The 26,833-nt window shown below is 32.0% G+C and overlaps 1 protein-coding gene across 1 annotated transcript; it reads left to right on the top strand.

Annotated features, from left to right (window-relative positions):
* LOC134701408 (translation initiation factor IF-2, mitochondrial-like) lies at positions 1-22,912 on the top strand. Its single transcript, XM_063562556.1, has 18 exons — positions 1-138; positions 2,398-2,533; positions 2,945-3,007; positions 3,329-3,434; positions 4,500-4,565; positions 9,291-9,411; positions 10,123-10,283; positions 11,064-11,240; positions 11,441-11,490; positions 12,504-12,593; positions 13,975-14,099; positions 14,897-14,975; positions 17,119-17,244; positions 18,108-18,351; positions 18,838-18,975; positions 19,579-19,743; positions 21,795-21,935; positions 22,694-22,912. Exons 2-18 carry the CDS (start codon positions 2,417-2,419, stop codon positions 22,864-22,866), a joined length of 2,142 nt encoding a protein of 713 aa, XP_063418626.1. The 5' UTR covers positions 1-138; positions 2,398-2,416; the 3' UTR covers positions 22,867-22,912.
* Positions 22,913-26,833: the final 3,921 nt, after the last annotated feature.

Here is a 26,833-nt window from a genome sequence, read left to right as displayed (position 1 = left end):
CATCCATTCAAGATGTCTGCGCCCATCAAATACTTTTTGGCAGACGATCCTCAATTCTTATTCAAGATACTTAGGATAAAAGGATAAGAATGAGTCAATTTCTTTGAATTTAAACATAATTCTCCCTTTAGACATCAGGTAAAACATTAATAAATGCAGAAAAGTAATGACTACATTTACGTTTCTTTCCATCGAAAAATTAGTGTGCACCGGTGCATATAATTGCATTGTCTTATTGCTCGTGTTTAATTGATGCATGTCTGTGCATTTAAGACAATTTCCTAAAAGAAACATTTAACGTGACTGTGGGTTTGATTCGTGACCTTTGACCTGTAACCTTGAAAATATAAATAAAATGTTATAATCACAACTGTGCCTGTGGATACCCATACTCAAGCCCAAGTCATCTGCATTGAGATTGATGCATTTAACCATTTGATCAATTTTAACCAAATGTTATTAAACTTATACACAATGTTTGTTACTAAGAAATTGAGATCAAGTATAAAAAATGTGTGTACTTTTCTTGAGTTATGTCCCTTTATAGGGTTGTATGCATAATCTGTGGGGGCAAGGGTCCAGAAACGGTCATACATGCCAGTCTTGTCCTAAACTGAAAGTATGTTGTCCTAAGTAAGTGAGTAATTGGGATTTTATAGGACAAATTCTATTTTTCAACAGGAATAATTTCGGTCATTTCATTGATTTGAGTTTTGAACTTGATTTTGTTTTGCCATCCACATACCTGTCAACTCACCCGTTTTTTGCGGGTGACACCCGTTATTTTCACCTCTCACCCGGGAGTTTTTCTTTACCCGGCGGGTCCCGGGAATTTCTAACATTACCCGTTTCACCCGGATTTCTGACCGGAATTGTTTCCGGTATTTAGAAGTAATACGACCTTCGGTTTTATCGGTCTTTTTCAATGTAACCAAAAGTCAAAATGTAGGACTGTTTACCTGAGCTACGTAACGATATTTTCAACAAGCTACAAGATGAGTTCAGTGACTATCAGTTGACCCCATTAGATGAACTTCCACTTTGCACTTCCCCTGAAACTGACATTGGTACATTTTGGGGAGAAATGTCCAAGTTGCATGACATTTATCTTAACAAGCCAAGATTTTTTGTTTTGTCAAAACTTGCTAAAACATTACTGGTTTTGCCAAACAGCAATGCAGACAGTGAGAGGGCATTTTCTTTAGTAAAGAAAATAGCTACAGAGTTTAGGGCTGATCTTAATAAGGATACACTGTGTGCTCTTCTTTCTTGTAAAATGAATACACATTTGCATTGCTATGAACTGAAACCAAGTGCAGTTCTTTTAAAGAATGCCAAGTCTGCTACTATGGAATATAACAGTAGTCTGAAATAAACTTGTATACATGTTCTAACTGTTTCATATACATATCATGCATATTGACTATATAAATTATATGTAAACATATTTTTGTTCTTCAATTGAGCCCGCAAAATGTCGTACGCGTTATGACCTGAGATTTTTTTTCTCAATGCAGGTCATGACCTGACTTTTCATTTTCAGAGGTTGACAGGTATGCATCCATTACCTGTAATTAAGCTGCCACTCCAGTAAAGTGTTATAATGAGGGCCCTTCTTATAACTTTATTACTGCCTCTGGTAGCTATTGAATCTCTTCAGCGTTTTACGTTTCCGCAAATTGATCTTATTTTTCCGGAAAAAAAGTAACTATTCCAGAAAAAATAAATTATTACTTTTCCGCAAATAATTAAGGAATACCTATTGATCGAAAGCAAAGCTATAATAAAAAATATTAGACATTTAATCGTAAGTTTGAAATGATTTCATGCTAAATAAAGCAAGTGAAACTATAATCATGAATATTTAAACACTATCGAATGTAAAAGATTAAAAGCCGATGATTTCCAGTGAATTTGATAAACAAAACTAATCCTGCAAATGAGTCTCTACTTGTTTGTTTAAGTAATGTCTCAAAACATCGGGTTCAAATTTTGACTGCAAAATCGAAAGAAACGTTAGCAATGTCTGAGAAAATGATCTTTTTAAGTCATTAAAATCCTTTTTATTTTTAAACTGTTGTCATCTTCTTATGTCTGCTTATTAATGGTTATATAACATTTGGCAGTCTTCAGAGGTCACCCTGGTGTTAAATTAGATTGAGCTTAGACTAAACTATGCAATATATGCTGATGCATATTATAGAATTCGTGCATTGTAAATAAAATTGTTTATTTTAGACATTATTATAGTGGATATTCGTTTTAGTGTGTTATAAACATTGTGATAAATCAAATAGGAAAATTTGAGTCAAATAGGTGAATATGGATTTTTCATCTAATCTGTAATGCCCCTTTAATAACTTAATCAATTTACTATACTGATATCTTTTATTTCAGATAATTTGTTACTATCGAAATGAGTTGCAGACAGTTGATTCAACGTGTGCAGCTCTTGTATTCTATGAAGTCTCCCTGTCATACATGTATTTGTGGAACTATCAATAGGAAATTCCATCTTGCTGGAGCATTAAATGTAAGGAATGAAGATATTTCTTTGGTCAAAAATTATAAAATTAAAACTTTAAGACAGTTTTAAAGTTTTTTGAGATTTTAGGATATATCTTTGCACCCTGTTTTGTGTTTGTTTGAATTTTTTAATTAATAAATTGAAATTCTAATATTGAGCAATAATTACCATTATTTGATTGATTGATGATTAGGTCATATATTCTAAAGATGATTGATTATTTGTTGTTTTGTTGAATTAAATTTTAAATATCAATATTTTACCATATTTTTCTTTAAAAAAATATTGAAAGTGATTCAGTACAACAAAAAATCTTTTTGGTGTATCATCATGATTTTTTATAGATATTTATATTATGATACAATAAATGTGAGTGTATTTAAAAGTAGTACTTATGATGTTCTTTTTTTGTTTCAGGGATCTGCTCCTGTGAAAGGTAGAACCAAAACTTTTGAGGAAGCTCAACAGGATCTTCAGAAGGTAAAACTGCATATAAAAATGAACATGATAATTGCTAATGAGACTACTATCCATAAAAAAAGCCCTTAAACATTTGTTAAATGACCTATTTCAGAGGAACAGTCTGCAGTTTATTAACTGAAACTATAATTTCATGAAAATCTGTGCATACATATACAAATGATCAACTAGTTATGAGGAAAAACAGGGAAAGAGCTTATAATTTTGACTTAGCTTGTTTCAATTCAATAACTGTAACAGCTGAATGTTTTAAGCTTGTGGCAATCATTTCATGCATAATAAAGGATTCTATAGTTTGAATAAATATTATATTTGTTTCAGGCGGAGAAAAAAATTGCAAAAAAGAAAAAGACAAAAGTAAAAGTGATACCAATTTACAGAAATATGACAGTGAGTCAGATTGCCACTCAGACTGGTAGGACTGTAGGTATGTGATCAAAGATTAATTTCCTTGTTTTAAGTCTAGCAGAGTTTGACAAGTTATCTCCCTTTTGAGTTCGTACACTTTTAGTGGAGTTAAAAGTTTGTCAAAGTCCTTCCTGGCAGAGAATCTTCATCTCTCTTATGTTGCGTAATATAATCATATAATAATGATCATTAAACTTCCGTCATCTGCAAAAATGGGAATTTCCATTAAAGTTACCATTGAGTAACTCAGATTAGTTGGATCATTAACCTGGGACAGTGGTCTAACAGTAAACTACATACTTTTAAATATGCTGACTTCTAGGTATTTTTGGTTATTTGAATTTTTGCTGCCTTATTGACCCATACCCAATACCATATTTTTTCTCTCTCAAAGGCACAAAATTGAGACAAATTATTAACCATAGGTCACTTAAAAGTTTCAATTTGCTTTTACTTTTAAATACTTTCTGCTTTTTAGTAGAAGAAGCGAATATCAATTTTGATGTCTATAATTTGACTATGTATCACCTTACTTCCATATTCACTGCAAACTCACTTCTATAAGATGAATAAGTCGGAAAACAATTAACAAAACTCTTTGGTAGACTCCAAATGGGTCTCCCTAATGTGCCTGAAATGGAAGAACTCAAAAGTTGTTTGTTAACAACAAATCTCTGTGTAGTGGTATTGGACATGTTTTCAATTTTAACAAATGCCATTTGTGCTGATTTGGAAAGTAGAGGACCATAGAATAAATGTTTAAAAACTAGGGAGTTATTAAACGTATGCCAAGACTTAAATTTTATTATGTGAGCAGAGGAATTGAGGAAATGGCTACTATAATTGCCTACTGAATGAATTGGCATTGCCCATATGTCCTCAAATAAGCATACTGTTAACCAAACTCTTTTATTGCATTAGCTAAAAAAGTTTTACTGTTTACAACAAAGTTTTGATAATACAATGTTTGAATACTTTTTTTTAATGAACAAGTAACTCAATAGTGTTTTACTTTTTTTCAGTAGACTGCAAATCAAAAGAGTTTTTTTATAGCATAATTTTAATAATACAATTTTTTCTGTAGATAATATCCTAGATGCTATGGAATATGCTAATTCCAGACAAGCATTTCGTGGAGGCAAGACAGAAAGTAAGTTATAATAGATTTTGTTAATTAGGGCTGTTCCAGAAAATACTATGTCAGATTGTCCTCTTTGTGACTGAATGTTTTGGGTATTAAGATTGCATGAAATGCAATCAGAATCCTATGTTACTGTCAGACTTGATATCTAAATCTTCCAAGGATCATAACTACTTTTGATATACACAAAATATAGTGCATTGATCATAACATTCTATACATCCTATCCATGAACATTTCCAGAAGTTTGTCAATGAAATATATATTCAGATATTAATGATGGTATTCTTGTCACAAATATTACATAACACACCTTATAGCTTATCCCCGCTGACCCGGCTGATTGAACTTTTGACGCATACAACAATCACTTTTTCATTGTGGCATCAGATATTTTGTTTTATGACATCAAAATTTTACGGGAACCTGTGTGGTATCCAGTAATGGCGAACAAATAGTGATAAGGTGTATTTGTGCAAGTTGCAGGATCTAATATTTGTTAAATTTTTTTTTCTAAAAATGATTTTTAAATTTGGAGTTTTCTTCCTCTTTGTCTATTATTGTCATGATTATAGTTGAATCAAATACAATCAATAGTAGTACTTCATTTGCCACAGCGGCTTAACCCATGTTAGCCCGGTTGACGCTACCGATATAGGCACAGTCGCATCATTTGCTGTAAATTCAGCCACCGGCGGAAATAGATATAGGTTGCCTCGCCGGTCTTAACTCACCGGCAAGCAATCAGCGGGTCATAAAAGCATGGCGGAAAGCACAATTTTAGATAAATTATCGAAATTTAAAAGGTGAAGATTTATTTTGTCAAACAGACTAGTATATTACATGACACTGCATTTGTCCACTATGACGATATTAAATTGCCATGCTATATTTTATTTTCATATTTATAAAATTATCTCGGAGAAACATTTTTATGACTTTTTGGAATTTTGGATCCTTAATACTCTTCAACTTTGTACTTGTTTGGCTTTATGAATATTTTGATATGAGCGTCACTGATGAGTCTTATGTAGATGAAACGTGCGTCTGGCGTACTAAATTATAATCCTGGTACATTTGATAACTATTATGATAAATAAGGCCTCAGAAAAAAAGATTGCATTTTGAAAATATATATTTATTGTTAATAAGATTATCTTTTATATTCCCTAGCTTAGAAAGCAAAAAAGTTTAAATTTGAACTTCTGTCGCCATCTGATCTGACATCTTTAAATCAGCCGGTTCCACAAGTTTTATTTTACCCGGTCACATGATAAGGCGAACTGGGCATAGCCCGACCTAGAACAAATGAAGCAGCCCAATGCTTTATACAATACAATGTTTAATTTTGCCTCCCACTGACAAATTACAGCAATCTTTTATCCCAAGCACTTTGATTTTTAACAACCACCAACTGCAGAAATAAGAAATAATTAGAACAAAACTCCCTTTGCATTTTGGTATTTCAAATACAACCATCCACATATAATTTTAAAAAAGCCTTTCCTAGGGGGACATAGTATTTTCTAAAACATCCCTTTACATGAAAAAATGAAAAATTTCAATCCTGAAAACTAGTCAGATTTAAAAAAATGGGTAGAAAAAAAGATTCCAAAGATTAGTATTACCAATGTTATTTCAACTGATCGGGCGGAGCTAGGTTTTAATTTGCATAAGGACAGTCTATTTGAAGATGTGTGTGATGAGGATGATTGCCGTTAAAATTATTACTGATTTCTAATCACCTATCAGTGTCATCAAAGGAATTTACAAAAGAATTACTGAACACTTCATTGATGAGTTTATCCTAATACACCTATCTATAGATGAACTGGTTTATTATGAGCGAACCGGTTAAACTCCGCCCAGTCAAGTGAAATAAATTGAGTAATATGTAATATTCGCAAACCAACTACAACAGGCAAATGTACTGGTAATGATAAATTTTTTATATTTAAATCTTGGAAAATGATAGTATTTATGTCTTCACTTTTATTCTTAGCTTTACATTTATGCACATTGAATTCATGTCCTTCCTTAGAATTAAACACATCTTTTTGTAATTGGGGTGGTAAAGCAATGACCATGTCCAAAGCATATTTTGTATGAAGCAAGGAGGTTACAAAAGAAGATTTCAAAGCATTATTATATTTTAATAAACAACATTTTGAAATTGCAGCCTTAATAAAAATTTTCATTTTTTTTTCATCATGATTCCCTGGCTTTCAAGAACAGATAAAGACATAAATTCTAATTTGACTTTTCTTCTTCTACTTCTTTTGTATTCTATTCCCAATCATATACATGTATCTTGGCCGACACTTATTCATTATATTTGAAATCAACTCATATATTTGGCATGCACAACTAAAAGATAGTTATTTGTTGTGTTTTTGTCGAGCCTTCGACTTTTGTCAAAAAAGTGATCCTACATTCCGTCATCGGCGGCGGCCACAAATGTTCACTATGTGGTTAAAGTTTTTGGAATTTTAATAATTTTCTTAAACTAAACTGGATTACTTCCAAACATGGACAGAAGCTTGTTTATGATCATAAGATAGTATCCAGAAGTAAATTTTGTAAAAATAAAATTCCATTTTTTCTGTATTTTACTTATAAATGGACTTAGTTTTTCTACGGGGAAACATTACATTCACTCTGTAGTTAAACTTTTTAAAATTTTAATAACTTTCTTAAACTATCCTGGGTTTGTACCAAACATGGACAGAAGCTTGTTTATGATCAAAAGATAAAATACAGAAGTAAATTTTGTAAAAAGATAAATCCATTTTTTCCGTATTTTACATTTAAATGGACTTAGATTTTCTGCCAGGAAACAACACATTCACTCTTTGGTTAAATTTAAAAAAAAAAAATAACTTTCTTATACTACTTTTCAAATTTGTACCAAACTTAGACAGAAGCTTGTTTATGATCAAAAGCTAGTATTTAGAAGGACATTTTGTTAATATTTTGTACCTGTGTATCTGTATATATTTAACCTTTAAATGGACTTAGTTTTTCTTCCAAGTAACATTACATACAGTCTGCAGTTAAAGTTTCTAAACATTTATTAGATTCATAAACTATCCTGGATTTTTAACCGGATTTTTGTGACAAAAATGTCGGTTATTGATTTGGGAATGCTCGGCGGGTGGCAATCAAATGTTGTCCATGCATTAACAACATGAACCGTTCAACCAAAGCTTTTTTAATATGTTGTTACTGACAACTAAATGAAGGTCAAGTTCAATAATGGCAATTTTGACTTTTTGCCATTCAGGAGTTATGGTTCTTGAAAGATTGAAAAATGGCGTTTCCAGTCGTGTCCGTGCATTTACGCATGAACTGTTCTACCAAAGCTTCCCAAATTTTAATATGTTGTTACTGGTGACAAAATGGAGGTCAAGGTCAATAATGACGATTTTGACTTTTACCGTTCAGGAGTTATGGTTCTTGAAAGATTGAAAAATGGTGTTTCCAGTCGTGTCCGTGCATTTTCTCATGAACCATTCAACCAAAGCTTTTCAAATTCTAATATGTTATTACTGATGACAAAATGGAGATCAAATTCAATAATGACGATTTTGACTTTTACCGTTTAGGAGTTATGGTTCTTGAAAGATCGTAAAATGGTGTTTCCATTCACGTTGTTGCATTTACTCACAAACCATTCAATCTAAGCGTTTCAAATTTTAATATGTTGATACATGTACTGATGACAAACTAAAGGTCAAATTTGATATTGACGATTTTCACTCTCACCAATCATCAGTAATGGTTCTTGTGATATTGCCAGGACACAAATAAAGGCTAATAAATCCGGTTTGCTGTCGTTGTGACAGCCTCTTGTTACCAAACTTGGACAGAAGCTTCTTACAATCAAAAGATAGTATCAATAGGAAAATTTTTATTGATTTTTTCCTCATTTTTGTTGAGCCTGTGATTTACAGCAAAAGTAGGCGAGACACTGGGTTCCGCGGAACCCTTACAATTTTTTTTATGTTTTTATGGCATTATTGACTATTTTTTGTTTGTTTTGATAGTTGTTTGTATTGTTAGTTTTCTTTTACAAGCTGATTGTTTAAGATTGAGATTATAACACAATGTTGACTGCTGTACCCCAATTTTTTATATTTTGACCTATTATGTCCACACATTGTTATCTATATAATGTCATTTTATGTAAAGAATGGAAATGGGGAAGTGTCAAAGAGACAACAACCTGACCATAGAACAGACAACAGCAGAAGGTCACCAATAGGTTTTCATGCAGCTAGAAACTTTAGCACCTGGAGGCGTCCTTCAGCTTGCCCCCAAACAAATATCTATACTAGTTGAGTGATAATGGACGTCATACTAAACTCGGAATTATACATAAATTAAAAATCATACAAGACTTACAAAGGCCAGAGGCTCCTGACTTGGGACAGGTGCAGAAATGCCGTGGGAGTAAACATGATTCTTTTAACCCTCCCCTATACATTGTACCTCTAGTAAATGTAGAAAAATTAAGGCATAACAATATCCACAGTAATATTCAGTTAAAGAGAAGTCTGAGTCCTGACTGTGTGACTGTCATAAAAAAGTATAATTGGAGTTTGTATGAAATCTTTTATCTATTAGACTTCTGATGTTATTGTATTTTCTTTCAGTCACTGATGTGTATAAATGTATTCCGCATAAAAATCTTCTATCCATTAGACCACTGATATTATTTTCTTTTTCTTTCAGTCACTGATGTGAAAGTTATTCAGAAAACTCTGACATTCCTTGGCTACAGATCACAGATTATAGCTAATCCAGAAACGGTGGTAGCAAAGAAAGAAGAAAATAGTAGAGATATTGAACCACAGTAGGTCAATGTAAAATTGTATAAATGATTTTCTAGAAATTTATTGAAGAGCTACTGGTGAACTCAATAGTTAAATTTGAAAATGGAAATTCTTGGATAAATTAACAAAGTCTACTGTTTTAAGTTGTTTGCTACTGATATGCTTAGATGTGAACAAATTAAATGTGAAAACAGTGTACGTTGCATTAAACTAATTGTAAACATGTTTACTGTACATGAAGTTTGGAGTGAACAAGACCTTATTTACCCATGTATTTCAATATGACATTTAGTTATGTTATAATGTAAATGCAAAAATAATAACTTTTTCTCTGATGTAAGAGGTTTATTTGATCTTTTTCAATAGCAATACAATTGTATACTGCTAATGATTTAGAAATTGAGTGAATGGTAGAGAAAGAAAACTTAAGTTGTGTTAGACTTGTGGATTCATTTATTTTCATGGGTATCAATTAACACGGACTGATAAACACTTCCTTTTTCATGGATTTTTTATTTCGTGGTTTTGCCAATCATTGCATTCAAAACCTTTAGAAAAATTTTAATTTGTAAAAAAAATTGAATTTGTGACATAAATGTATCCATAAAACCCACAAAATTTGATATTTAAAGAATAGTAATGAATCCACAGTATGATTGCAGAAGTAGCTATTTCTATTAAACTATTTGTCTTGAAATTGCAATTTATTAAAAGTATTAAACTTTTCATAGGCCACCACCAGATCCTAGTGTTTTGGTCAGACGTCCGCCTGTGGTGACCATTATGGGACATGTAGACCATGGTAAAACAACATTACTAGATGCTCTCAGGAATACTAATGTTGTTGCTCAAGAATTTGGAGGAATAACACAACATATTGGTGCATTCTCAGGTAAAATGATTGTTGGCATAATAGTTTCTTGTAAAGGGTTTAAATCTATTTACAGCCTAAGGGGTGAGATATTGGGCAGTTTGATTCTATGTCTGGGCCCACAGTCCTGAAGTTTGAAAATGGAATTGATATTATTTTCTTATGTATATAAAGAAAGAATATGTAAATTAATGAGCCAAAACTTTTATCATGTTTATATAACTTTTAGATCTATATTCCTAAAAAAGAATTTGAAGATGGCAGGATTTTATTTTCAGTATTTTTTGCTGATTTCCCCATAAATTGCAGAGAAGTTTCAGGAACCTGTAGAGAAGTAAAAAATAATCATGATTCATATAGGAGCAAAGATTCTTATAAAAAATAAATGTCTGTTACCTTCTAGGTTGCACTGTTGTAAATATAGACAATAGAACTGCCAATAGGAACCTTTGCTGTTAAAACTTTTGCTATGAAGTTTTGTAAAAAAATTACATCCTAGAATGGAAAGTTGATTCCCAAGTTATGTCCCTTTGAGATCATAACTCGTAATCAGTATGTAAACAAAATAAAACAAAATATCTATGAATATAATATAGCTCCCTAAAAGAGGTTAGCTTGTGAAACAGCTGTATTTACAAAGTGCAACCCATAATATACTTATTCATAACAAATAATCACATGTCCACATGAATATTTTTACTTTGAAGCAGTTTTGCTAAACAATACACTTTTGTTTAAAATATTGTATGACTATTGCTCATATTGCTCTGACATAACAATGGTACTCATTGTTTCTTTCAGTAAAATTGCCATCTGGTAACACAATATCCTTCTTAGATACCCCAGGACATGCAGCATTCTCCCATATGAGGGCACGAGGGGCATCCCTTACAGACATAATAATATTAGTGGTAGCAGCAGACGACGGTTTAATGCCTCAGACTGTGGAGTCCATTCAACATGCCAAATCTGCTGATGGTATTTATTTATTTATAACGAATAATAATGAACCCACAGTATTTCCGTTATTTGAACCATGAAATTAAATGTTCCAACGAATAACTAAATTTCTATAGGCTTCTATGCAAACTTCGAAAAAACCCATGAAATTCAATACCTACTAAGTTAACAACTATTATATAGTATTTGATCATTTACATTAATGAATTTTTTTTCAGTTCCTTTAATTGTTGCAATCAATAAAATGGACAAGCATACAGCTGATGTTGTAAGTTTATTTTAATATATTTGTCTTTATTCTATATTTTATGCCCCACTTGGGGGCATTATGGTTTTTGGTCAGTGTATTACTTCGTTCTTTCTTCGGTCTGTCTTGCATCATGGTTCAAGATTTTGTTCAAGTTAGTTTTTGATGAAGTTTGAGTCCAATGAACTTGAAACTAAGTTCACATGTTCCCTAGGATATGATTTGTTACCTCAAATTAATGGTCCACTAAACGTCATAGAAAATGATAGTGCAAGTGGCCATTGGGGATCCATATACTAAGGACACATTATTGTTTTGATTTAAAAAATTGCCATCTGTCATCAATATTTTGTTTATAGGAGAGTTGAGGGCTGTCTGAGGAAAACAAATATTTCATACTTTCCGTTCATCCATCTGTCTTGCTTCAGGTTAAAGTTTTGGTAAAAGTTTTTGGTCAAGGTAGTTTTTGATGAAGTTGAAGTCCAATCAACTTGACACTTATTCCAGTTATTTGGTTTCAATAGGCCGTAAGATAATTTTGGTATAAATTGTAATTATAATGTTCATTCCATTTTGGTTTCCATTTATTGTACAAGTGTGCTTTGATCAAAACATTTGAAATTTGAAAATACTGATAGTGGGTCTCATTGGGGTCTAAGGGTGACGTGGGAGTTGCTTACGTACAAAGTATGAGCGGGATGCGGGAATCTGACAAAACAGTAAGCGGGATCTGGGATCAGAACCCCCAAATGAGACCCCACTGATAGGATCATCAAACACATACTATAATATAGATCTCTTGCTTATCTTAAATTGTCTGTTCAATAACTTAAGTTTGCAATTAAATTGACATTAATTTTGCCAAAAAATTGAGGATACTGTGCCATATCCTGATGATAATACATGTTTTCCTTTGCATTTTGTTATTTCCATTGTAAGAGTAGCTTGGATTGCTGAATCAGTATCAAGCTATTTAAAGATTTGAACATTGTTCCATAAATGTTTGTGAATATATTTTTTCTTTGTTATATCAGGAAGGCACAGAGCAGATGTTGTTACAGCATGATGTTATACCAGAAAAGTTTGGGGGAGATGTACAATGTGTTCCAATATCTGCTTTAAAGGTAAATACAATGTGTTCCAATATCTGCATTGAAGGTAAATACAATGTGTTCCAATATCTGCTTTGAAGGTAAATACAATGTGTTCCAATATCTGATTTGAAGGTAAATACAATGTGTTCCAATATCTGCTTTGAAGGTAAATATGATTACAATGTGTTCCAATATCTGCTTTGAAGGTAAATACAATGTGTTCCAATATCTGCTTTGAAGGTAAATACAATGTGTTCCAATATCTGCTTTAAAGGTAAATACAATGTGTTCCAATATCTGCTTTGAAGGTAAATACAATGTGTTCCAATATCTGCTTTGAAGGTAAATATGATTACAATGTGTTCCAATATCTGCTTTGAAGGTAAATACAATGTGTTCCAATATCTGCTTTGAAGGTAAATACAATGTGTTCCAATATCTGCTTTAAAGGTAAATACAATGTGTTCCAATATCTGCTTTGAAGTAAATATGATTACAATGTGTTCCAATATCTGATTTGAAGGTAAATATGATTACAATGTGTTCCAATATCTGCTTTAAAGGTAAATACAATGTGTTCCAATATCTGCTTTAAAGGTAAATACAATGTGTTCCAATATCTGCTTTGAAGGTAAATACAATGTGTTCCAATATCTGCTTTGAAGGTAAATACAATGTGTTCCAATATCTGCTTTGAAGGTAAATACAATGTTTTCCAATATCTGCTTTGAAGGTAAATATGATTACAATGTGTTCCAATATCTGCTTTGAAGGTAAATATGATTACAATGTGTTCCAATATCTGCTTTAAAGGTAAATATGATTACAATATGTTCCAATATCTGCTTTGAAGGTAAGCAGAATGTGTTCCAATAAGTGCTTTGAAGGTAAATAGAATGTGTCCCTATATGATATCTGCTTTGAAGGTAAATTATAAAATGTGTTTCTACAATGTATATCTGCTTTGAAGCTAAATACAATACTGACAATTCGGAAAGTATTGAGTCATTTATTTTTGTGATTTTATCATTTTAGATTAAATTGTGAAATTTAACTTTTGCATTTTATGAGAAAAATCATGTTAAATTCATATAAAAAAAATCAAATTGCAAGTTTAAATTATTGAGATTACAACCCTGTCACATTTTTCGCAAAAATTAAACATCGCAATAACTTCTGAATTTACAGTAAGTACATTTTTAGCCTTGATTATTTTGGGAGATGCTAATTATATGCTTAAAGATCAATGCCCCATTTAAATTTTTCAAAAGAACAAAAACATAGCCAGTAACTAAATCATATTGTCAAAGGGTACAGAAAAATTAACTGTGGATAAGTACACAGGCCAAAAATTAACTACCAGGAACTTGATATTGTTGAAAATTAAAAAAAAATCTGGCATCATTTATAGGGAACAAACCTGCAGCAATTACAAGAGGCAGTGATAACTCTTGCAGAACTGATGGACCTTAAAGGTGATCCTGTTGGTGCAGTGGAAGGCAGAGTGATAGAAAGTAGATTGGTCACCGGCAAAGGGTAAGTCTTAATAAGTTTATTGTATACTGTGGATTCATTTATTTTATTGTTAACTGTGGATTCATTTATTTTATTGTTAACTGTGGATTCATTTATTTTATTGTTAACTGTGGATTCATTTATGTTATTGTTAACTGTGGATTCATTTATTTTATTGTTAACTGTGGATTCATTTATTTTATTGTTAACTGTGGATTCATTTATTTTATTGTTAACTGTAGATTCATTTATTTTTGTGGGAACCAATTTTAGTGGATTGAGGAAAACTTGCATTTTCATGGACAATTTTGTTGTTGTGGCAAAGTCTACAGACATTCCTATAGAAATTGCTTTTCATTGAACAATTGAATTTGTGGTTCCCCTGTACCCAAGAAATCTACAAAAATTGGTATCCAATTAATGAAGGCACAGTAGTAAAAATTTGCAGTATGCTTTTGCTGCCTTTAATAGTGGCAGAGTGGTCTAAATTGTTCGTTAATGTATCACTACCCTATCAACAATGAGTTCATGAGTTCACACTTGACAGGTACTTTCAAATCCAATTTTAATTGACTAGGATTGTCAATTTTCCTGCAGAAGGACAGATGTTCTTTCTTTGCTTTTTTTTTTAGGAACAAGGCATCCTAGATTGACTATGGCAATGTACAAAATTTTCATCACAATTTACCTTTGAATTATTAATCATAACTCACTGTAATTTTCAAATCCCTTATTCATGAACTTCCTATAGCAGATGCATCATTATTTATAATTTAGCAATAGCTCACAATATATATCATGTTTATTCATTTTTTCAGGAAAGTTGCTACAGTAATAATAGAAAGAGGCACACTGAAAAAAGGAAATTTGCTTATTGCAGGAACTTCTTATGCTAAGGTATATTTACTTACTGTTGATTCATTTATTATACCCCCGTGTTGTAAATGTGTGTTTTGGTTATTTCCAAGTAAAAGAATATTGTTATCTATTATAATAAGAGAGTTTATATAAGTTGACAGAAGTTATTTCTAGTGTTTAGTATATGGAATGAGTAATTAACGTACGTTTTACTTTATGTTATTAGTTATATCGATAACGTCGTATATGGCGCAACTTTGTCATGTATTGTTCAGAACGTTACCGTTGGGTCAATATTTTAAGCGTGAACCCAAAAGTGTTCATTTGCGAGCTCTTAACTGGAAGAATTAATATGTCTAGATTTGATTATTCATAAGATTGTATTATTATAAGCATTTTGAGTCGAGGACTCCTATACTTTATGTAAGCGTTTTACGTTATGTTTTTCTTCCTGCTTAGAATATTTACTTCCGGTAATTTGAAATAAATACCAGTGCAACGTCACGTTCGTGAGTCTTTGCTGTGTTTACGTTTGGCTTGCAGCAAGGCTCATCCCGGGGGGTCCTAGAGGTAAGAAGCAGCGCATTAGCTGTATGCCTTGCATTTTATTTATATTATCTTTGAAATATGTAAGATAATCCCAGTTGACCTGTACGAAAATACATGAGAAAGATTATTATTTTAGTAGCTTCGCCCCGTATGTTTATTATATATTATTGTTGGAATATTGTACTTGTATGGAAACATTTTGGCTGTTTAATAAAATTATCATTTTTACTATCATTTATTCAAGCTACCAATGATGAGAGACAACAGACAACAGTTTTGACGTCCGTATTTATTTATTACCCTGTGTATTTACTAGTTTTATGAGTATTCGTATTTGCTGGCTTTAATAACTATATCAAATCATAGCAAGAAGCAGAAATTACAACACCCCGCTTTAAAAAAGGGGGGTATACTGTTTTACCTCTGTCTGTCCTTCCGTCAGTCCATCAGTCAGTCCGTCCGTCCGTCCCATGAATATTTTTCGTCGCATTTTTCTCAGGAACTACAATACAAGGATTTCTGAAATTTGGTTTCAGGGTTTATCTATACCGTGTGATGCGTTTTCAGATTGATCACTTGACAACTTCCTGTTTACCAAACACTTGTATGATTTTACACATGATAGCCAAGTTGAAAATTTTCGTCACATTTTTCTCAGGAACTACAATACAAGGATTTCTGAAATTTGGTTTCAGGATTTATATAAGTCAGCTATACTGTGTGATGCGTTTTCAGACTCATCACTCAACAACTTCCTGTTTACCGAACACTTGCATATTTTTACACTATTTATATTATCCACTTGCGGAGAGGGTATCATCAGTGAGCAGTAGCTCGCAGTTTCAGTTGTTTTTCTTGGGTACCAATTTTCGTGGATTGCTGAAAACTTGCATATTGGTTAATATTTGATATCGTGGTTTGCCAATATCTGTATACTAAGCCTACTGAAAATATGCTATCTGTTGAATATTTTAATTATTGGTTCACCTGTACCCACAAAACTCATGAAAATTGGCATCCAACTAATAATAATGAATCCACAGTATGTTGTTAGTTCGTTAAGGCTGTTGGCAGCAAAACTCTGCATCATTAAGATGAACTTGTCAATTACAAAAAAAGTAAAACATTTATTGGGGCCTTGGTTGCAAAGTGGTATAAGTAGTGCACTAGCCTCTCTTCACAGAGCAGTTCAAAATTTATTCCAGTCTTTATTGACTCAAGTTGTCAGTTTTTTTTCAGAAAGTGAGTGGTTATTTCCTATTTATAGGGCTTAATTCCCTTACCACAAAATTTGACCACCCAGTGGCGGATCTAGAAATTTAGATAAGTGGGGGCCCGCTCCTATCACGCTTTAGAGATTCCCTATATACCGGTAATCAACCAAATTTTTTTCTCAAAGGACCTGGGCCCCTCCTAAATCCGCCCCCGACCACCACAATATAGCCAATAGGGGTGTCAATCAAATAATAATTAACAGCTAACATATTATAGATTTCCTAGAACTCAAGCCATGACTTTGTAAAAATCTCTATATTTTGATGGAGAATTTTATAAATAGCATAACAATGTTTTCACTTCCCTAAGCAATTAAGTTTTTAATGCCTCCATTTATTTTATGTTTCATGGTTTACAGGTACGTGGTATATATTCTGATAAAGGAAGTCAACTGAAGGAGGCTACATTGTCTTCACCTGTTGAAGTGACAGGCTGGAAAGAATTTCCCTCAGCTGGGGACCAAGTATTACAAGCACAGTCTGAGGTTTGTATCACATTTTTGTTAGGGCTATTTAATTAAAAAGGATGTGGGGTGTAGGAAGGGACTTTCAAAATAACACCCCACCCCCTCATCTTTTTACATTATAATGCAATAGCTGTAACATCTTTATTTATCATTTCTATGGCTTCATCCTCTCCATATCTTTTCCAGCTAATATTTAAAAGTTTTAATTTCTTTATTATTTAAGTTGTACCAGCATTTGATAAAGACTTTTTTAAAGATCTTAAGGTAGCAGAATAACTTATATACAGTAAGGAAAACACTTTAAAAGAGCAGTGCTACTCCTAAGGTAGCAGAATACAGTAAGGAAATAACTTTAAAAGACAACTTGATTTTGATTGCTTTATAGCTGGTTCATACTATGTTTTGTGTTGTTGCAAAATAGAAATGGACTTCTGGTACAGATACATCAGCTTTTTTCATTTGATGAGTAAAATCATCTGTGTGATTTTTGACATATTTATCTTAAACTATACTTTTTAAACATTTTTTTATTCGAGCATCACTGATGAGTTTTTAAAAGACGAAACTATTGCTGGCATAAGTGTAAAACTCTAGTCCTTGTATCTATTTTAAACATTTTTTTATCGTAATCCCGAAAATCGTTAACATATTTTCTTATCTTAAAAGAGGGCAAGAAGGGTTCCATTAATAGGCCAATAAATAAGATTACAGTTATTTTAAACATGATTCTTTTGTAGACAAAACGCGCGTCTGGCTTAAGTGTTAAATTTTAGTCCTGGTATCTATGATGAGTTTATAAAAAAGAAGATGTGGTATGATTGCCAATGAGACAACTATCCACAAAAGACCAAAATGACACAACATTGTTTGTTTATTTATAGAAACAGATAAAGGAAGCAATAGATTGGAGAAATTCATTAAAAATGGAAGAGAAAATGGAGACAGATCAAGAAGCCATCAATGAAAAAAGAGAAAAACATGATGCAGTATATAAAAAACAATTACAATTAAGACAATCATTAGGGAGACGAGAATATAACTTTGTATTAAAAACAATTAAACCAAACAGAGCTAAAGAAGAGGAAGTTCATCATGAAGGACCATCACTGTCTATTGTATTGAAAGGTGGGGTTAATTTATATAATTTCATGGAATTTTACAAGGTACTACAACCAAATAAAAATGTCATATGTTTATTCTCAACCTTCAAACTTAAATTATTCATTTTCAAAAGTACATAAATGAAAGGTATACAAATAAAGAGCTATGCTATGATTGCCAATCAGAAAATTACCAACCAGAGACTGGAAGATGATCAGAATTCATATGGTTTTTGAAAGCTTTAATATGCTGAAACAGCAAAAAATGTGAAACAATATAAGAGAAAACAAGTCTGACTCATTCTGAAGAAAATAGATAGAAAAAGAACTGTTGACCATTCTTCTCCTTTCTTGATAATTTTAGAAACCTATTTTTCTCTATACATATATTCTTATGACACATTTCCCCCCCCCTAAGGTGATGTGAATGGCTCTTTAGATGCAATACTCAATACACTAGATACATATATAATATTCTTATAACAAATTTTTTTCTTTATTTTTCCCTTAGGTGATGTGGATGGCTCTATAGATGCAATACTCAACACATTAGATACATATAAATCTCAGATATGTCGATTAAGTGTTCTTCATCATGGAGTAGGTGAAGTGACCATGAGTGATATAGACAATGTCAAATTGTTTGATGGTAATTATGTTTAGCTGATATATGGACTAATAAGACAGTTGTAATATTTTAAATAAGTTGGGTTTTTTTTGGGGGGGGGGGGGGTAGAAGTTTTTATAAATAAGCATCCGACAGAAAGTTACTTTTTGAGTTCTTGGTTTCCTTCTTTTTTACGTAGTTTGTAAAGATTTTTGTTTATTTAATTCTAATTTTCCGCCTTCATTGCAGCCTAGTTTATGGGTTCACTACAAAGAATTTTATCACATGTTTATTGTACATTTCTACCTTCTTTTAAATGATAAGCTACATGATAAAATTGAATTGTTCTTCTTTTGGTAAATCCAGTACTGTCAGATTAAAAAGTTGGCAATATTTGTAATAAAGGGTCTTGAAGGAAAATTAACTCATTTTGACAATCTTCTACCATAAAATTGTGAAGCAGTGAAAAGGGAGGTATTCATCAATAACCCAATTACATAAATAACTAAAAACATCTAGAGGTCATCCATCCTACATTCTTTATCAACTGTTTCATAAGAAAATGTGATTGAATTATTGTTAATAATAAGGCAGCATAACTCATATTTTGCAGAATTTTTTCTTTAAATCTTATTATTTTTTTAGGTGAAATATTTGCTTTTAATGTGCCAGTCTCTGAAACTGTGAGGGAACATGCCAAACTTAATAATGTTGTGATACATGAAGACAATGTAATATATAAACTGTTTGATAATCTAGTCGATAGCTTGTCCAAAAGATTGCCATTGAGAGAGGAACAGGAAATTATGGGTAAATATTTACAGCTTAAAGGAATGAAACTGCTAATTCATAGCCCCATTATATTTCAAGCTTTCATAGCTTAACCATACCTGCCAATGTCACTATTTGTGGTGGATTTCCCCCATGGAGGCTCCCAAATTGAAATTTTGAAAGAGCAATTTTGTCCACAATTTTACAAATAACAATTAATTTTACAATGACTTTAGGCTTATAAAATTATGAAGAAGCCAAAAAACAACATTAAAATGTATTCGAAGGCCCCCTTGGAGGATTTTTAGGACTACGACAGCCATCTTGCACGCAAAACCCCCATGGGCATTTTGAAAAGTTGGCAGGTATGCCTTAACCTAAGAATAAACAGTAAAAATAAGTTGCAATTATTGGCTCCAGTCAAAAGATCAGTATGAGGAACAAAAACAACCAAAATTTAATAAAAAAAAACCTTTCCAGGGCTCGCGCTTCCAGGCGACTCGGGCGAAGAAGTCGCTTTCCCGACCATCACTTCGCTTTCCCCGACCCTCTAAAGCGAAAACAAGTCACCCTGTTCTTGACGATACTCGCTTTCAGTCGCTTCCGTCATCGGACATTTTCAATTTTTACCAAGTTGATGAAACATCAATGTTTTATTGATAATTAAAGAAATTAAGACATAAATGATTCATTATCTTAAGAAAAAAGGTTGAAGCATTGTATTTGCAGTGTGTAGCAGGTGATTCGATAAAAATACAACTTTTTATCACTTAATCCGTTTTTGCAAGTTCCGGTGCTTGTTACTCGAAAACGTACATCAACCTAAATTTCGGTGGCAAAATAAGTTTGTTACTTCATTTAAACGTGATAAAAGTTGCCTCCAGTAAATGTTTAATCCATTTATTGCATTAAAAACGTCATGTAACTTGTCAAACAGTTTATTTTTGTAAATTTTCTTGCATTCGTCCGCCATTGACCGATTTCTAAACTACGAATCTGAACAGGACCAGCTATGACCGAAATCCATACTTTTACAATAATTACTACGGACGCACGGATGGAACATTTGACAGAAGAATATTGACCCCTCATGGGAAAATTATGTATTCCACACACATTAAGAGACTTTTTGTTACTTCTAATTGATTGATGTATATAATTCCCTATATTTTCTATGGATTGTTTCAAACTATTGATTAAAGTTGCTTTAACTCTGAGACTATTACACTAATATCAATATATAATGGCCCAGCTTAATTACTTTTATATTTTTTAATATGGAACACTGAATTTCAAACATAAGACAGTTTTGAATTAAAATGTAATTGATATATTATAATTTCTTTACATTTTTTAAAATAAAAAAAATATTTTTTTAGTGCTAGATATTAAATGTTTAGTTGAAAGTTTCTCACAAGAACCTTAGTAAAACTTAACAACTTTTAATTTGAAATGTTACTTTAATTGTATACTCAGATATGAATTGAACAATATAAAAAGAACCTTATTTACATATGACCATTTATACCATAGTAAAATCCAAACATTGTAGTGTACCGCGCGAATGAGCACTTCTCTTTCAAATCTCACCACTTCTCTCTATCAGTTTCAAAAAGAGAAGTCACTTCTCCCTTTAATTCTGAAGTAGTGTGAGCCCTGCTTTATGGTATCATTGCCAATGAGACAACTCTCCACATTGGCACAAGAGACCAAATGACACAGAAATTAACAACTATAGATCACTGTACAGCCTTCAACAATGAGCAAAGCCCATACCACATAGTAAGCTATGAAAGCCACAGAAAGGCCTCGAAATGACAATGTAAAAAAATTCAAACGAGAAAACTAACGGCCTAATGAAAATAAAAAAAATGAATGAAAAACAAATATGTAACACAAAAACAAATGACAACCACTGAATAAGTTTCCTGACTTGGGACAGGCACATATATACAGAATGTGGCTGGGTTAAATGTGTTCTCTCAGACTAAATTATCAATCAGTACATGATTGAGGGCAAATTCAATTTCTTAAACACAGAACTTCTTGTATGATAAATATTTATTGTGTTTATTTTTTGTACCTTTCAGGTGAAGCCACAGTAATGGATTCATTCAATGTATCTTTTAAAAAGAAGCCAATGAGAATAGCAGGCTGTCGTGTTACGAGTGGAGTTCTCCAAAGAAAGCATAAATTTAGAATTATTAGGGAAGAGGAGGAAATATATAATGGTATTAAAATTATTTTTAAAAAAGAAATGAAACAAATATCATTAAGAAGGGTAAACTGTATATAGATATAGGAAGATGTGATATTAGTGCCAATAAGACAACTCACCGTCCAAATAAAAATTTATAAATTTTAACCATTATAGGTCAAGGTACGGCCTTCATAAACTGTATACATAGAAATGTTTAGTCAATATCAAGAAAAGAAGATCGTGTGTTATATTTTTAATTTGGACACTAAAATATCAAAAGAAACCTTATTCAACAATCATAGAACTGTCATCAACATCAAATTCCCTACCTGATTAGGCAGAGGCGGATTTAGGGGGCCGGGCCAGGGCCCCCTCTTTTCTGGGAAAAATTTGGTTGCTTATATAGGGAATCACTGAAGCATGCCTGGAGGGGGCCCCCTCTTAGGCAGACAACGGGCCCCCACTTATGAAAATTTCTGGATCCCCCACTGTTAGGGGCTAATACCACTCATATGATGCAGGGAAAGCAATTGGCCACAATCATTAGAGGTGAAGCACTGTGGGTTCTTTTATTTTAATGTTTTTGATTTCATGGTTTTGTCAAATTTTGCAATTGTTATAGCAGTAAGTCAATCACTCAGTTTGGTCATTTGCAGAGCTGACAGAGAGATTTTTAAGTCATCAAAAAAAGTAAATAAACTTCCAACGTTGCAAAATCTATTTTAATTTTCAACATTAATTTTGAAATTTTAATTGAAAACACATTATTATATTTTTTTTTCTTTTCAGGTCCTATTGTGTCTTTAAAACATCATAAATCCGAAGTAGAAACAATAAAACAGGACTCTGAGTGTGGATTATCTATATCAGACAATGAAATCAAATTTGAAAGAGGAGATGTGATAATCTGTTATAGAAACTATACAGCAGAACAAACATTAGACTGGACGCCAGGATTTTAATATAGATATGCATTTAATGTTGATAATTGGTCATTATTTATAAAAAATTTGAATCTGCAGTTTTAGATTTATTAAAAGAAATTCAGGGTACATGCCAATATTACAACAATCAAACAATAAAAGAAAGAAAGGAAGTACTTCACATCTTACAATGACAAGTGATCTGACTGTCAACCTAAAAAAGTTCTGAGTCTAGAAAAGTCAGGAAAAAATTGATCGATTACTGTGGATTTATTAATTTTTGTTGGACACCAATTTTTGTTGATTTCTTGGGTACATTTAAATTAAAACCACAAAATTAAATGTTCAACAAATGATGAATTTTCTATAGGTTTGTATGCAGTCTTCAGCAAAACCAGGAAATTAAATAGTCATAAATATGCAAGTTTTCCTTAATCCACGAAATAAATGAATCCACAGTTATCGGTTTATTGTCACATTCATCAATTGCTTTATCATGGGGCTTGTTTTTATTGACGAGGAAGCCAGCTTTTTGTATAAAATCATACAATCCTAGTACATTAAGATTAGATGTGAATGCGCCTGCCAGAATCTCAGTGTTGACAGGCTAGTAATCACTGTAAATGATCTACAACTCAGTCACTGTGACAAAATTGATAGAAGATTACCAAATATCTTCTTTAAAGTACAAAGATAAACCTCTTCAGATATATAGGGTTAACAACTTTGAACTAACTAATTATCATGAGCCAGGGTTAGAATAGAAGTTTTCTGTACTCAGAGTCCTCATTTCGACTCAAAGTGCAATAGTGACTTTGAGATGAAGAACCATGATAAAAATGTAGTTCCTTTTCTTTTTAGCTCACCTGGAGCAAACAGAACCAGGTGAGCTTTTCTCATTACTTGGTGTCTGTTGTTGTTGTCTGTTAAGTTTAACAAAATTCTTCTCATCTGAAAATACTGGGCCAATAAATTCAAACTTGGCATAAATCATCCTTAGGGTATCTAGTTTCACCAAATGTATCTGATAACCTCCCCCATCAACCAAACAGATACTGGATTATCTTAACTTTTACCAAATTGTCAAGCTAAAACTTATATAGTATGCAAATATATGTACATAAAACCAAGGATGTTCATATTATCAGGATTTTTTTCAAATTTTCCACAATTTATGGAATGTTGAATTTAGTAATTTTTTGTGTATTTGGGGATTAAATGTTTGTCCAGGTAACTTCTTTTAGTTTTCAAGTTCAAACTTTTATATTGTGCAGAGTATTTTACATATATATATATATATGGTGTGTATATTACCAGGACTTGGATCTACTCTAGATTTTCCTCAATTCTCCTCTTATTATCACAATTAGTGGAATAAATAAACTTCCATGAAAGACTTTAATAAACACCAGTTCAGGAAAAGAATTTTAAACACTATTGTGATGGTATAATAGATAGCAATTGTATACAAAAACATAAAATCAATACAATATCAATAAAGAATAAAATTAAGAATATGGAAATGGGGAAAGTGTCAAAAGAGACAACAGTCCTACCATAGAGCAGAATGATTGCATATCTGTAAAGATCAATTCATAGATTGCATATTGCTTGATTGTTTAATGTCCAGTTGCAAATAGTTCATGTGTAACCGGAGAGCATGAATTTCATTACAAAATTGCTTGTCTCTACCGGGACTCGAACCTGAGACCTCTGTGTTACAAGGCAGCGCGCTAACTGACTGAGCTAAAGAAGTACTTCCTTAGCTCAACCGCTTACGGCTGACTAAGTATCTACTATGTTTTTCTAGGGGAAGCAATCCCGTCACACTTCCCCCACCTCAAGAGTCATTATACTCTATAATGATGATATTTTCATCTTTTTTATATTTATATTTTAACCTGGCTAGGTAATTCTTCTAACCGTGGGTTATTATTGTTGGGCGCCAATGTAACTGGAGAGCACGAATTTCATTACAAAATTGCTTGTCTCCACCAGGACTCGAACCCGGGACCTCTGTGTTATAAGGCAGCATGCTAACCGACTGAGCTAAAGAAGTACTTCCTTAGCTCAACCGCTTACGGCTGACTAAGTATCTACTAAGTTTTTCTAAGGGAAGCAATCCCGTCACACATGCATACAGGCTTTATAACATGCTGTCCATAATTTACATCAATGAATGTACTCCCAATAAGATTTCATACAGCAACATCACCAAAAGACTGAACATGATCTTGTTAAATCTCCAGAATAAACAAGAAAGAATTTCTTGGTGCAGAAATTACAAATAATAAGTGCTTTAAAGTATTAAATATTCAAACTCAGTTTGGACTATGACTAAAACAAAAAACAGAAGGAATCAGAATTATTACACAACAATAAAATAATGAAGAAAAAATGAAAACCATAGACAAAATATGCAATATTTTTGATAGAAATTTATTTATAATGAATGGCAATAATTTATTTTGAATTTATTGAACCATAAATTTAATTTTTGACTCTTCACATTTAACATAATCCCCTTCGCGGATTATTCAATGAGAAGAGTCCAAAATTAATTTTATGGTTCAATAAATTCAAAATAAATTATTGCCATTCATTATAAATTAATTTCTATCAAAAATAAGGCTCATTGATATATATAAATATGAATAACAACATACACAGATGTCTTCCTATGAATACACAACGTTAGAGTGGGCGTGTCGCCATAAAAATTGATTACATTGAAAATAAATCAAAAGACAGTAAATACACCAAATTTATTTATATTTAAATGATCCTATATATAACGTCATGTATGCAATATCTTGATTAAAAATGCCAGGAGGTATCAAGCAGACATATAATAAATGTCTGTCATTAAAGGTAGGTTTTAAACCCACAGTCCATTGAGAGAGGAAAAAGACACAATTTCAATAAGGCAGCAACCATTTGATTTTCGGGGGGGGGGGGGGGGCTATGTTTTCTTTTGGAAAAAAAAGTTTGTTTCCAGTTTTTGGAGAGAAAAATAATTTGTGTTTGATTCTGAGAAAAAAAAATTGTTTGTTTCACCCTCAGCTGCCACTATATGTAATGCTAAAATTGAAAAAAAAAATTGTTTTCGACTTGTCGCGAAAAAAATAGATTGTTTTTTGCCACAGTCAAAATAAGAAATTGTCAAAATCCTCCCCCCATAGAAAATCAAATGGTTGCTGCCTAAGCCAATCTGGAGTGATAACTTTTTATTTTTACAACTTTTGTTAGATAAATTTTTCTCCTCTTCAGGTCAAATAAAAGGAAAATTCTGCCAACTTTACAATGGGATGCCTAATTGTGTTTAATTCTATTTTTGTTAAGATTAAAATTTATTTTAGATCTTTATAATTTAGAGAAAAATATCTCTATTTAAAGAACCCCAAATTAACTGTGTCACTCTACATTTATTTGTTAGTTAACATTTGACCCAGCATAATTTTCTATAAGATTCAAAATTTTGACCTTTTTTTAATTAAAATTCACACCATTTTGTAAAGTCAGTATATTTTTTTTTTTATATCATCATATATCTATGAGTAGAAAAAAATATGAGTTTGTCTCAGAATTTATTTATTTGAAAAATAAAACCTATTGTTATTTTTTTATTTTGATCTGAATTATAGTAGTCTCAGTTTTGACAGTATTAATTTTTCTTAGGTTTTTTTTATTAGCACATAACAGTTTTAAATTAGTGTCGAGGCCAAAATATGCCAAATTAATTTTTATATTGGTCATTTGAAAAGATGCACTTTTTACTCGTTATCTATTTTGTATGTTAATGTTCCCCAAAAATGGCAGTCCATGTTTTTGATTACTGTTTATTTTTAACCTATGTCCTCATGCAGCAAAAGAATGATGACCACCTTGAGGTGTTTTTAGCATTAAATTTCTTTTAAATGTGGGTCTTAGTTGTGCGTTTTTAACTTTTTGGTATTAGACACTTTGTAATCTGGTTCCTGGTATTAAATGCGATAGTTTCAGTTTG

The sequence above is a fragment of the Mytilus trossulus genome, unplaced genomic scaffold (assembly GCF_036588685.1).
Source record: "Mytilus trossulus isolate FHL-02 unplaced genomic scaffold, PNRI_Mtr1.1.1.hap1 h1tg000244l__unscaffolded, whole genome shotgun sequence".
NCBI lineage: Eukaryota > Metazoa > Mollusca > Bivalvia > Mytilida > Mytilidae > Mytilus > Mytilus trossulus.
Note: the sequence above shows the minus strand (reverse complement) of the source record. Positions and strands in the feature narration are given on the sequence as shown.

Coding starts and splice junctions, on each gene's coding strand:
- LOC134701408 (XM_063562556.1), top strand. CDS start 2,417: ATGAGTTGCAGACAGTTGATTCAACGTGTGCAGCTCTTGTATTCTATG. Junction 4,566..9,290: donor TCGTGGAGGCAAGACAGAAA/GTAAGTTATAAT, acceptor TTTTTCTTTCAG/TCACTGATGTGAAAGTTATT. Junction 17,245..18,107: donor TATTACAAGCACAGTCTGAG/GTTTGTATCACA, acceptor GTTTATTTATAG/AAACAGATAAAGGAAGCAAT.